The sequence below is a fragment of the Osmia bicornis genome, chromosome 15, assembly GCF_907164935.1.
Source record: "Osmia bicornis bicornis chromosome 15, iOsmBic2.1, whole genome shotgun sequence".
NCBI classification, from domain to species: domain Eukaryota; kingdom Metazoa; phylum Arthropoda; class Insecta; order Hymenoptera; family Megachilidae; genus Osmia; species Osmia bicornis.
The window spans coordinates 3,048,799-3,061,775 of NC_060230.1; the positions used below are offsets into that span (position 1 = coordinate 3,048,799).

Sequence of the window (12,977 nt, forward strand, 5' to 3'; positions counted from 1 at the left end):
GCTAAGCAACAGTTAACACTACACAAAGTCCGCTACAAGATTACAAGAAACGTGCATTGTAACTGGTGACAAGTTTTATTTGTAATTAACAATGGCAGAGGACGTGAAGCCGGAAGTGATTAAAAAAACGCAAGATTTACTTGGAAAGTATTTTAAAAAACCACCCCTCACAGAGAAATTACTGAAGAAACCACCGTTTCGATTTCTTCATGATATTGTTTTAGCTGTAATGTATTATTCACTGTATTTTCTCTTTACTTCTTGTAAATATAATATTTTAAATGAATGATATAATATATAGATCATCAATGAATCTGGTTTCTTGGATGGTTTATTCACAGAAGAAGAGTTAAATTCTGAGAACATAAAGAACAAAGAGGCAAAACTTGCTTTTTTAACAAAGTTAATTGATGTTGTCAGTAAGTTGTCATTACTTTTTTCCTTGCATTATGAAAAATATGTCACCTTCTTTTGTTTGAATATATTAAATAATCATTTCAGAATTAGCTACTGGTATTAATCTAACTGTAAGAGCTAATAAGATAGTCTCTGGTCAGGAACCAACTAAAACAAATGAATTACTACAGGCAATTGGAAAAGCTTTAGATAAAAAGGTACTGTAACAATAATGTACAGTAATATAACTTTGAAAAAAAAAAAAGAAAATAACATGACAAAATTAAGGATCCTTCTTTTAAATTAGATAAGCAGCAAAGACGCTATCGAACGATATAAAAAAAATATAGCGAAAGGTAAATCTACTTCAAAAAGTAAATTATCTGTAGGAAAAGAGGAAAGATCAAAGGATGGGTCACATAAAAAAATTTCAACAGATAAAGAAAAATCTACAGAACAAAGAAAAAAAGTTTCCAGTACAAATAACTTAGCAGAAACAGAACGTAAAAATGAAAGCCATGAATCTCAAACAAATACTGAAATTAAAACACAAGCTGAGGTAAACTAACATATCTTCATCTTAAGTTATACAAATGAAAAAATAACTTGAATATATGTATTTCAGCCATCTCAGAATAAAGTTCCTTCATCTGCACATAAAAGAAAGTCTTCATCTGCTAAACTCAAACAAAAAGTACCTGCTGTGTCTTCATCTGAAACAATAACTTCTCAAACAAACAGAGATAAAAAGATGGAGGAAAGTAAAAAACTAAAAGAATCTGAAAATCAAACAAAGCAAATAATGCAGGATGAAAATAAATCCCAAGATCAGACACCACATATGGTAGATACTATCCATTCAGAATTTAAATTTACAGATAATAATGAGATCGGTAAAATAGATGAGAATACGAAGCCAGTAGAATATAAAGAAAATGAAATGAGAAATAATGAAGCTCCTCTTCAAAGCAATGGAAAATCGGATCACATAGCACCAGAAGTTCAAAAATCTCAATTAGAAAATATCGATGTTAGGTATTTAGATTCTACACACATATGTTTTTTAAGCCAATAATTACAATATGTTATAGTAATCTAATGAAATTTCATACTTTCAGTAATTTAGAAACAAATTCTAGGCCAAAAACTTCGTTACGTCCACCTTCCTCAAGGCCAATTAGTGCTAGACCTGCAGCACCCAGAATAAGAGGAAAGGCAGAGTTATCTATTAATGAAGAAATACTGTAATTGATGTAAATTTATTTTTGCCAAAATAGCGTCAAAATAGATTATTCAAATTTTCCTTTTTAGAACACCAATGGGAACTATTAGTGTCATTGTAGAAAATGCTGATACTAGGGAGGATGACGCTGAAGATATGGTAGTAATGGAAACAAAAGGAAGCAAAGGTGATTCCTTAGAAAACAATATTTATAAAGCTAATGATCAATTAACACAAGAACATGGACATCTCGTTGCTCAAATATTAGAAACGCAAAAAGAATTGGTTAACAACGAAAACGTTGATGTCATACCAAGAAAGACAAATATTGTAAGGACATTTCAAATAAGTTATTATTATTAACGTCATTACCCTTTATTGATGTAAAATGTAAATTCTTTTCAGGCATGGGATACAAGTTCGAAACGGGACGTAATTACAAAAGAAATTGACAAATTGCGTAATACAATACAATCTTTAACGCGTGCAACAAATCCGCTTGGGAAATTATTAGATTATTTTCAGGTATATTTCATTTTGTTTATACTATTCAAAATAATATCATTACTCTTGTAATATAGAAATATTAACAGGAAGATGTAGAAATTATGCAGAAAGAATTATTAGACTGGAGAAATCAGTATCAAGAAGTAAATGAACAGCTAAAAATAGAAAAAATGTAAGAATGTCTCACAAGATTTTGTCATTTACGAATATATTTTTCTAGTGCGCGAATAAGAGTATATATTTTATAAGTGATTCGCTATGAAACTAACACCGCTGATGAATTATACTCTTGTCCGCCTACCAGAGATATTATGTGTACAGTTAATTTTTGTACATACTTTCAGAAAAACACAAGAATTGATAGAACCTATGAGAGAAACGTTGAAAGAAATAGAGTACAACATGAAGACACATCTTGACAAAATATGTCAAGCAAAGTTACAAATTATGAAAAATGATCAACGAATACAAACTTTATTAAATGGTAATGTCTAATGTTTTTAAACACAAGTATTACAAACGCATAATTTTCTTCTCTTTATTCATTAATATATAAATACAAAAACATATACAACTTAAAAAGATCTTATCATATGACTTATATGTATTTGAGTTTAAACATAATTAAATGTCGTGAATTTATTTTCATAATTCATATCTGTTTTGCAAAGTTGCAAGTTCGTTTTGAGATATATGCTCCACTGCATTGCAATATTCGAAAAGTGCCTTTAAATCTAAAAATTTGTAAAAAATAATATTTAAAATAGTATTACTACAGTTAGTTTAAAACATTTTAAATGTAATGTAGTAATACTTACTTTTTTTATCACTATTACTAATAAACATGATAAGTGCTCTAAATCGTTTAACTTGACTAAGATCTTTTAAATAACAAAATATAGGATCTTTCCTTTTCATAAATTCTGTCCTTAAAACTTCCAATATTTCACTAAAAATATTTGATTCCATTGAGTCTTGAAATATTTGATGTAAGTTATTTCCAGATAATTGCTGAAATTTAATCAACTCACTGTAATAATATGTAAACCCTCGTTGCTAACAAATTGTCAAGTTTAAATATAATTCTCACCTTTAAATATTTATATCTAAGTTCTGATGATTTAATCGTTTTCCAGTTCATTATAAATTGTACAGCTGTTTTAGGAGTTGGCGGTATATTGTAAATATCCTCTGTAAGTTCGGAAATTTTTGCAGAATCATTACTTTCCATAAGATTATTATCTTTACTAATATCCTCAAGCAGTTCACATTCAGTTTTATTACACTCTATCTTATCCTTATCATATTTATGTTGAGGGATACCAAATTCTACTTCTTCAACTGATATTCTTGTTAATGATTTCTATAAATAATCAACATTTTTAGTATGCACATTAAATAAATTTTATTTACAGAATCTTACTTTTGAACGTAAGTGAGGCGGCTTTTTGGTAGGTTCTATTACAATAACATCATCTTTTTCTGGTAACCAATCAGGAACACGTGGATCCCTTTCTTGCTTTTTTATAGCATCTCCTGTATCACCTTTTTTATCTACTGTAGAGATAGTACATGTACTATGTTTGATATTTTTAATACTGGTTTCGCCATCGCTTGTACATTTATTCACTTTAATATTTTTACTATCTGTTGCTTGAGTTTCTGATACAGTACTGCCACATATTTTTTTATCCATCTTCTTTTCAATTGTTAATTTTTCTGGTAATTTTTTTATACCTTCATTCAAAGCAGATGACTGCATAAAGTAGTATCATTTAATGATAATAGTTCAATTTGATGTACAAATATATTCATTTTCTAGTTTTTACTTACTTCTGAAACTTTAATTTTATTTTCAATTTTAACAAGCATTGATTTAGCCTCTTTATTATGTGGTTCCAGTTTTAAAACTTTGTCTAAATCTTGTTTAGCTTCTTTGTATTGTTTCAGGTTCATTCTAGCTGATGCTCTTCTATGATAGGCTTTCACATAAGTTTCATCCAACTGAATAGCTGTTGAGCAATCTGATTCTGCAGAATAAAAACTACATAAACATAATAAGTGCATATCCCCCTACAGATCTTTTACTTTATTTTATACATACAACTGATAGATAATTGCACTCACTTGTCTAACTTTAACTGACAAAGTGCACGATTTGCATAAAATATAGCATCATATGGGAAAGCTTTTATAGCCTCATTATAACATGAAATAGCTTCAGACCATTTTTGCTGCTGTACAAAAGTATTGCCTTCATTTTTATGCTTGGTTGCTACCTGGTGAACTTTTTCCAATTCTTCTTTAGACATAGTTTCATCTCCAGAATCATCTGATTGCTCTTCTTTATCAACATCTGTACATGCTTTATCCTTTTAAACAAAATGAATAAAAGCATTAATGATAAAATACTTTATAATATATAGATTTTTTTAAACTTATTTTAAAGTACCATACAATTTTTAATTTCTATTACATATAAAATAGATAAAATTACCACATCAAATTTATCCCAAGCAGAATAATCATAAGATTTAATTCTTTTTGATTTAATATCAATTCCATTGTGTTTTGCAGGGGCATTTTTTGCATTATTTTGATGTTTGCTTCTAACTGGTGGTAAAGTGACCTGCAAAAAAGTTAGTTTATTTATTTAAAAAACTGCATTGACGATAGATAATAACAACTTGTACCTGACCAATTGCTTCTTTCTTGATTTCTTCATCTTTACGTTTCATCTGTTCTTCCCAATTTTTCATATCAAGAAATTCTTTCTGTAAATCTTCCGTATTATCTTTTACTTGCTTTTGCAGTAATATCGATTTATCCATTTTTATTGTTATACTTTAAAACACTCGATCAAATCAAAATATCAATCGCATATTTAGGTTGTGTCATAATTCTACAGAAAATAGCGATCTAAGCCAGCAGTTTCGAGCGATAATGATTTATGGGGTTCCTGGCACCCCGGATGCCAAAATGACGGTATGCAAACACTGTCACCGGTGCTTTGGGGTTCCTGATACCCCAAGATGATATATCGGTATATAGAGATAGTCACTGGTACTTCGGGGTCCCTGGCACCCCGGATGTTATATTATTGGTATGCAAAGAGTTCCGGCGTTTAGGGGTCCTTAACACCCCAATATGATATCAGAGCGGTACGCAGTGCTCGTCATTGGCGCAGCGGGGTCCCTAACACTCCTGGATAATATCAGGTCCGTATGAAGAGGACACAACCAGTATAATTTCTTTCCAGAGTTTATTTAATTTACTTCATTTATTTTTTTTTGCTTATTAAATAAGCTCATCGAAGGGGAACAGCATTCACGATTATACCCCTCTTCTGGGTCTCAGGTGCGGACCCCATTTATTTTATTCTTTCCACTTATTTGTATAATTGTATCCCTCATTATAGGTCAAGGCCATCCCAGTATCCCTTACATCCCTGCATTCCTTATATTCCTGCAAATCTTAAATAACATTTTTTTTTTTTTTTTTTTTTACGTGGTGGAAATCTTCAGAAAGACACCTTCAGCCCCCCTGGGGAGGGGCCGGAGGTAGTGTGGGATTTTTACCCACTAAAACCACCACGGTGGCCTGCACTAGGGCGGTAGGGAGGGTCCTTTGACCCTCCGCCATGTGCCAAACTCCGCCGACATCGGGGGCCACACCCAATGCCGGCACTACTCGGGCCGCGTGCAGTGGAGACCGGGGCCCCAGCCCCGGACCCCTGCGGAATTCCTTTACATCCCTCGTTCTGTTACATCTCTGCATCCCTTACATCCCTGCATTCTTTTCATCCCTACATTCCTTTCATCCCGACAAACCTTTCATACCTACATTCCTTTCATTTCAACATTCCTTACATCTCTTCATCCCTTACATCCCTACACATTTTTCATCCCTACATTCCTTTCATCCCTACATTCCTTACATCTCTGCATTCTTTTCATCCCTACATTCCTTTCATCCCGACATACATTTCATACCTACATTCCTTTCATTTCTACATTCCTTACATCTCTTCATCCCTTACATCCCTACATTCTTTTCATCCCTATATTCCTTTAATCCCTACATTCCTTACATCACTGCATCCCTTACAATAAATATATAATAAAGACTGCTTCCAGTAAAGGTAAGTAAAGGTAAGTTAGTTCCTTTTTTCGCCGCCAGAGGGCGCTGATTCGACATTGAAATTTTAGTTCACATTTTTGCCGCCAGAGGGCCAGAAATTTTCGAAATTTTCGCGAAATTCTCGAAAAAACAGCGCCCCCTAGCGGCAAAAAAGTGAACCAAAATCTCGACCTCGAATCAGCGCCCTCTGGTTTTTGAAAAAGGAACTAAATCAAGCATCGATTTTGGCCCTCTAGCGGCAAAAATGTGAACTAAAATTTCGATGTCGAATCAGCACCCTCTGGTTTTTGAAAAAGGAACTAAATCAAGCATCGATTTTGGCCCTCTAGCGGCAAAAATGTGAACTAAAATTTCGATGTCGAATCAGCGCCCTCTGGTGGCGAAAAAAGGAACTAAATTTGTATAAAATCGCAGGCCTTATAGCCGCAAAAATTTCAACTCAATTTCAGGGAGATACTGGGATGTATGGAATGCAGGAATATAAGTGATACAAGGATGTAAAGGATACAGGCATGTAAGGGAAGCAGGGATGAAAAGATTGTAGGGATGTAAGGGATGAAGAGATGTGAGGAATGTAGGGATGAAAAGAATGTAGGAATGTAGGGATGTAAGGAATGAAGCGATGTAAGGAATGTAGTGATGAAAAGAATGTAGGGACGGAAAGAATGTAGTGATGAAAAGAATGCAGAGATGTTAGGAATACTGAGATGTAAGGGTTGCTGAGATGTAAGGAATGGAAAGAATGCAGGGATGAAAAGAATGCACAGATGTTAGGAATACTGAGATGTAAGGGTTGGTGGGATGTAAGGAATGGAGTGATAGAAGGGTACAGAGATGTAGTGGTATCAGGGATGTAAAATATGCATATCATTGTGGGATGTCTGGAACCCCACCGCGATAATCTCTGCATACCGACCTAATGCGTCTTGGGGTGTCTAGGATCCCTTAAATCATGACCCTTCGAAAACAAAGGCATGTCTCTGGTTTCTGTTTCGTTGATTTCACAAGGTGACCGCGAAATGGCGTTAGGGACGCTGTTTTTTAAAGCCGCAATTAATATAAAATCATAAGGAATCTAAACAATTGTGTCGTTTATAAATCTGTACAAGTTGTTGGTCCTACAAACAAATCTTTATATAATTTTTGTTACATACATATACATACATTTATTGTTTTATTGTTTTTATATTGATTGATGTGGTAGTCCCTTTAAAAATGTCTCCTGTCACGTTTGTTCACTAAGGTTATTTTGTAAAGTGTATGTGGGAGAACACATACTTTATTTATTAAATGAAAAGGACATTACATGCTATGAATTTATAATAGATAGCGACACGATGAACACTGCACACATAAATTTGTTACCTTTGCTTGAATCTTTTTTTAACCAAGGAAATTGGAGCGAATTGTCAAATGTTCTTAACCCTAAATTATTTACAGCGGTTGATTCAGAGTATGATTTATCTCATGTAATATATTCTATTAATACGCGATGTATAGTTAACATAATAAGTTATCAATTTCAGGGAATTAATTGCATTACCAGTCCTAGCTAAGGTAGCTCAAATTCTTACAATGGAAGATTCTGTTGTTCCTAATAATATAAAAATTACTTGCTTAAAATGTTTAGGAAATTCTTGTTTCAACAGCTACATACATAAAGAATATACATCAAATTATGTTGAGAGAGGAAAATACTGTAACAAGTTATATATGTCCCTAGCAACAAATTATGACAATTTAAAAGAAATCTTTAATTTATATTCTTATGATTGTCATTTTCCTTATGAAGGTGTTATTGAATGGACATTAAATTATATTAAAACTAGCAAAAGTAATGAACTGTTGGATGATCAGTTGGAAATCTTAAGACTAAGTATTCAATTTCTATGCAATTTATTTACATTTGCATATAAAGGTAGCACTTTCCCAGACCAATGTGATATACCACAGTATCTATATGATACTAATTTGAAGAGTATAATAATGTAAGTATAGTTAATGTAATCTTATGCAGTTATGTCATTACTTCATTATTATTGCATCTGTACTGTTGCTTCAAATATTATTTATTTGTTGGCAGAAACCTAATAGGGTATGATCACATTCCGCTTGTAAGAGCTTCATGCATGTTTATACACAATGCTCTCAAAAAATTCGAAGGAAAGAATTTTACAGAACAGGAAAAAGCTCAATTATGTTCCCGATTGTTAAAACCAATTAAAGAAGGGTTAGAAAGTGCAAAAGAGACTTTGCTGGTTTTGCTATGTCAAATAAACATATTACAAAATACATACGATGATATGGTCATTCAAGATAAACTATATTTATTAGAAGTAATTTATAATGAACTCTTAAAGTCAGTATATGAATCTAAAGAGAAGTCTTTATTTACCAAGGAGACCATTGATTTTCTGATCGAAAGATTTTGCAAAATAAGTGACTTAATTTTGAAAACAGCTGATGCTGACACAGACAAAATGGAACCTACAGAAGCAGTGATTCTGCTTGATATTCTTGGTGTCTTGACTTGTGAATCTTCACAGGAATATAGCTTTTTAAAAAGCTACAGAAACTTACTTATCAATTGTACTTGTAAGTAGTCTATATTCAATTTTGTTATTGAACAATGTTTAATAGCGTATTTTTAACAGATCTACTAAAATCTATGCAAACAATTGGAAAACAATCTAACAATTACTTTACACCGTTACAAAGATTGAGCGATATAGCACCAGCTGTTCATGAAATGAAAATTAATGAATCAAAAGCGAATGGAGCGGAACATGAAGCTAAAATTAACGCAACAACGACTGACAATATCCGTAATCATCCTGCTTATGGTTTTAAAGCTGGTTTAATAAGGATCATCGGGAACATGGCATACAAGAACAAACAATATCAAGACATGGTGCGTATTCTATCATTTTACTTGGTGGTTATTTGATATCCAAATTCATATACAGATTTAATTTCTGAATTGATATTTGAGTTCCGATGTAATATACATATTTAGCATACCACTGTTATTCCATTATTTAATTACCTTCAATCGGCAAAGAGATCAGCATGAAATGTTCGATCCTCTCATCCAGCAAGTAGCGCTCCAAGATCCATAACGGTAGCAATAGCAACTGTAACGCAAAGTGCACAGGATAAATCATTAGTCCGTGGTATCGGTATCGAAGGAAAAAAATGCAACGATTCATAAGCAATCGATCATCGATCTAATATTTTTTTATAACAGTCTCGTTCTTCTCCTATGCTGTTGCATCGAAACGACGATCGTTCATTTATCACGTCCGCCCGAGTACAAAGACTTTTTGCACTATAGATCATCCTCTGACACGCAAAAAAATACGGGGAACGTGGTACATACAAACGTTCAAGCCCGAAATAACTTTCTCTCATTCTCGTTGCTCGGTTTTTTATTTTTTTATTTTATTAACCCTTTATTATGTACACGGGCTTACGAGTGATCGTTATTGCCCCTTATTGATTTCATCTCTCGCGCACAAAAGAACGAGAACGTTCTCGCGCCGTGTGCACTGTTCACCGAACAAAGGAAAATTAAGTATCCTGTCCGAGTCGAAGACGCGGCAATTTAGTCGGCAATCGGATATCAAGCTAATATATTAGGTTCTTGCAAAAGGTTTGTCGTATGTTTGAATTCAAGTTGAACATGAATTTCTTTCAAATTATTTACTTACACTATATTACGTGAAATGTTTAACAATACATAATTTATTATTTTCCAACGCAACTTGCCAGCATAATAGATTTATATTCTTTTCGTCGGGTTTAAACAATTTTAACACAGGAGGCCTCGATTTCCTTTCTCATCGGTACATGCCTCTTTTCTCCTTTCTCCCAAAGAGAAAGAAGAAGAGGAAGAGGAAGAAGAAGAAGAAGAAGAAGAAGAAGAAGAGGGTGTCGAAGGCGATCGTGTTCTTAAATTTCATTCTGTAAACACAGTCCTTCGTGAGCAATTGTAAATCGCTCGTAAAATTATGCGACGCTCTCTTGCGTTACACTGTTAATATACAATCCAGGTACCCGCGGGCCCTTTATAATAAAATTTCTGCGCGTACGGTCTTTATGTTTATGCTGCTCGAAGCGTGGGTATATCGACGTTTAAAAATCATTTCCTGCAAGGCCTTCTTGTCAGGTTCAATTTCGTATACGCACCATGATTCGTGTACCTCGTGGATTTAGAGACTCTTTCATGAAACGTATCGTCGTTCTCGAATCAGGTTTAATTTGAATAGTTGATCGTTTTTCACCAACGAAACTTTGCAAATGCAAATTTCAAACGCGAAAATTTTATCTTTACGACTATGGAAATCGCGAATGCTGTAAGGGTTAAAGTTCATCCGATTATTGTAGAAATTTACCAGCGATAAAATTTGAATATAAATTCGTATAAATTTTGTTGCAGAAATGATTTCTTAAAATGATTTAAAAATGATTTCTTAAATCTTTTTGTGAAAATTCACCTGATATTCTCATAATTTATACACGCGATTCTTAATTTATGCTTGAGTCTTGCGGTTTTATACTTATTTTTTACCGTTAACGTATGAAAGTTTCTAAAAGTTGCAAAAATTCGCACTTTTCTAAAAACGGAACAAGACGAGAAAGAAAGCCGGTCGTTCACGGCTTGATTCTCGTCGGTTTTCTTTGATATTTACGACGGTAATCCCGCGATTTTATACGACGCGTAACTTCACAACAACGTTCAATATTTTTCAGCTTCGCGAAATGAACGGCGTGCCTCTGCTTCTGGACTCCTGCAATATAGACGCAAAGAATCCACGTAAGTTTCGCGCATGTGTTTAATTAATCGTTTATTGTGATCGGGCGAGTTTCGCACGCCAATGATTCATATTTCAACTAATTAATGGGTTTCGGCGCCGTATCCCGGCGCGATTCAATTTCGCGCTTCCAGTTATAATGCAATGGACGATACTCGCATTGCGGAATTTATGCGAGGACAATCCTGAAAATCAAGAGATCATCCAGAATTGTACGAGAGTTGGAATTGTCGAGAACAGTGTGCTGTTGGAAGTGGGTCTAACTTTACACGAAGACGATGAAGGAAAGAAAATTGGTATCGTACCCTTGCCTCGTGATCAAAAGTAATCGAGGAAGAAATGACTGATATTTGTTTGATGATTTATTTTTTATTAGTTTAATATTTAACCCGGAGATGGTGTGGTGGAGTGTTACCCTAACCATTTTTTTTATTTTTTTATTCATTCGGATTTCATAATAATGATATTTTAAATTCCTTGTGCCCCTTTTTCTTTTTTATAATGCGTAAATAATTAGTGTGATCTTGATTATTTAGGTTGCTATTGAATAAAAGTATTAATGAACAAAAATGTATTAAAAACATATACAATTTCACATATTTCGTCCCTCCAAAGCAAGCTTTCTCTACACCATCGCCGGGTTAATTTTATAAAATTTTTATCCTTTTTAGTCTGAACATATAAATGATTATGTTAAATTTAAGAAATAAATTCAGTTGTTTATTTTCTTGCGACATTTCATCCATATATGCAGATCCTTTTTAAACTTTTTATTATATTAATTATTGACTTACATTGTTATGTTGGATAAAGGTGTTACGTTTACATATATGTTTGTTTAAAGTGATGTAATAATTGATACATAATATACTTTGATTCTATTGTTTAAAATCAAATTATGTTATACAATTAAAGTCCACGATCATTGAATGTAATGCACATAAATATGAAGAATATAATTTAATTTTCATCACCATGACTATGGTATATTATGTATTAAGTCTTCTAAGTAAATTAAATTAAGTAAATATGACTAATAAAAATGATAGATATACGTAATTCTTGTTAGATTTTAAAAATTTATACGGTAATAGTTATCACAATATATCATTTTTTCAAGACACAAGTATTCTAGAGCTAGATATTTCGAATTTATGCTACACGCTTCAAGGGGAAGAAATATTTATTCAGCTTACAATTAGCTTAGTTTTAAAGAAGAATCGATTATCTAATGAGAAATAAATAAATGAGCAAAAAAGAAATATGTGTAATTACTTTAATCCGGAATCCTTTTCTGAAGTATGAATTTCTACATTAAACAAAGAAAATTTTTATATAAAAGAAGATGGAGCCAGATTCTTCTGCTATATATTTTATAAATAAAATATAGAATAATTAAACAATAATAATAGAATAAACAACATAGAATCGACACCTCGGCTGAATATAAATGATGTGTACGAACGCAGAATTGATACCTCGATTCGACAACAGTAGCAATGGAAAGAGAAACAAGGATTGCTTTCTACGATTGAGATCATTCGTACAGATGCATAATTGCGAGCCACGTTAATTATATTGTTATTTACTGCTTGGTGTGTCGATGGTTCATAGGATAAGGTGTATCAGTGATCTCTTTATCGAGAGTTAGTCGCAATAATTATTCGAGTTAGGCCGATTGCAAATGTGTCTCTCGTGGCGCGCGTCGACTGTAAAGTAAGCCTACAATTATAGTACACGATAGGTACTATTACGTGAAATATGATATCGTATTGCGTAAAGAGACATTATATCTGCATTCGTGGTCTAGTGATTTACGATACAATAAAAGCTGCCAGGGGTTCACGGTCTATTAGCAATCACTAATGCAGCTGTGCACTGTTACGCGTTCGCGTCTA

At 33.0% G+C, this 12,977-nt stretch overlaps 3 protein-coding genes and 1 long non-coding RNA gene across 6 annotated transcripts in view; 2 read left to right on the plus strand and 2 right to left on the minus strand.

Moving 5' to 3' along the window:
• Positions 1–49: 49 nt before the first annotated feature.
• LOC114882833 (TRAF3-interacting protein 1) lies at positions 50–2,643 on the plus strand. 2 transcript variants are annotated; one of them, XM_029199913.2, is made up of 10 exons: positions 50–226; positions 302–419; positions 502–614; positions 704–955; positions 1,022–1,431; positions 1,515–1,640; positions 1,708–1,948; positions 2,024–2,143; positions 2,212–2,297; positions 2,470–2,643. In XM_029199913.2, exons 1-10 carry the CDS (start codon positions 92–94, stop codon positions 2,618–2,620), a joined length of 1,752 nt encoding a protein of 583 aa, XP_029055746.2. In that variant the 5' UTR covers positions 50–91; the 3' UTR covers positions 2,621–2,643. The 2 variants fall into 2 exon arrangements, with proteins under 2 accessions (XP_029055746.2, XP_029055747.2); XM_029199914.2 differs by lacking the exon at positions 2,470–2,643 and having other exon boundaries at positions 2,200–2,270.
• Positions 2,639–5,063, minus strand: LOC114882834 (RNA polymerase II-associated protein 3). Its single transcript, XM_029199915.2, has 8 exons — positions 4,819–5,063; positions 4,623–4,754; positions 4,253–4,497; positions 3,959–4,169; positions 3,549–3,881; positions 3,216–3,488; positions 2,944–3,136; positions 2,639–2,859 (listed from the first exon to the last, which is right to left on the minus strand). The coding sequence occupies exons 1-8, from the start codon at positions 4,954–4,956 to the stop codon at positions 2,771–2,773; spliced, it is 1,614 nt and encodes a 537-aa protein (XP_029055748.1). The 5' UTR covers positions 4,957–5,063; the 3' UTR covers positions 2,639–2,770.
• Positions 5,064–7,268: 2,205 nt separating this feature from the next.
• On the plus strand, positions 7,269–12,058 carry LOC114882873 (ataxin-10). Of its 2 annotated transcripts, XM_029200017.2 has the most exons (7): positions 7,659–7,718; positions 7,792–7,822; positions 7,896–8,253; positions 8,349–8,860; positions 8,920–9,176; positions 11,018–11,081; positions 11,214–12,058. In XM_029200017.2, exons 3-7 carry the CDS (start codon positions 7,979–7,981, stop codon positions 11,405–11,407), a joined length of 1,302 nt encoding a protein of 433 aa, XP_029055850.2. In that variant the 5' UTR covers positions 7,659–7,718; positions 7,792–7,822; positions 7,896–7,978; the 3' UTR covers positions 11,408–12,058. The 2 variants fall into 2 exon arrangements, with proteins under 2 accessions (XP_029055849.2, XP_029055850.2); XM_029200016.2 differs by having other exon boundaries at positions 7,269–7,718; positions 7,792–8,253.
• LOC114882878 overlaps positions 9,178–12,977 on the minus strand; it is a 72,011-nt gene continuing 68,211 nt past the window's right edge. The window contains exon 3 of the long non-coding RNA XR_003790494.2: positions 9,178–9,399. This is a non-coding gene — a long non-coding RNA (uncharacterized LOC114882878). The remainder of the gene's footprint in view (positions 9,400–12,977) is intronic.

Bases quoted from the DNA above. Each gene is read 5' to 3' on its own strand.
- LOC114882833 (XM_029199913.2), top strand. From the start codon at position 92: ATGGCAGAGGACGTGAAGCCGGAAGTGATTAAAAAAACGCAAGATTTA. The intron at 1,949-2,023 runs GTAAGGACATTT...AATTCTTTTCAG, and splicing joins TACCAAGAAAGACAAATATT to GCATGGGATACAAGTTCGAA. The intron at 2,298-2,469 runs GTAAGAATGTCT...ACATACTTTCAG, and splicing joins CAGCTAAAAATAGAAAAAAT to AAAAACACAAGAATTGATAG.
- LOC114882834 (XM_029199915.2), bottom strand. From the start codon at position 4,956: ATGGATAAATCGATATTACTGCAAAAGCAAGTAAAAGATAATACGGAA. The intron at 4,498-4,622 runs GTAATTTTATCT...TTTGTTTAAAAG, and splicing joins CTTGGGATAAATTTGATGTG to GATAAAGCATGTACAGATGT. The intron at 3,882-3,958 runs GTAAGTAAAAAC...TACTTTATGCAG, and splicing joins ATAAAATTAAAGTTTCAGAA to TCATCTGCTTTGAATGAAGG.
- LOC114882873 (XM_029200016.2), top strand. From the start codon at position 7,603: ATGAACACTGCACACATAAATTTGTTACCTTTGCTTGAATCTTTTTTT. The intron at 7,719-7,791 runs GTATGATTTATC...TATCAATTTCAG, and splicing joins TTTACAGCGGTTGATTCAGA to GGAATTAATTGCATTACCAG. The intron at 8,254-8,348 runs GTAAGTATAGTT...ATTTGTTGGCAG, and splicing joins AATTTGAAGAGTATAATAAT to AAACCTAATAGGGTATGATC.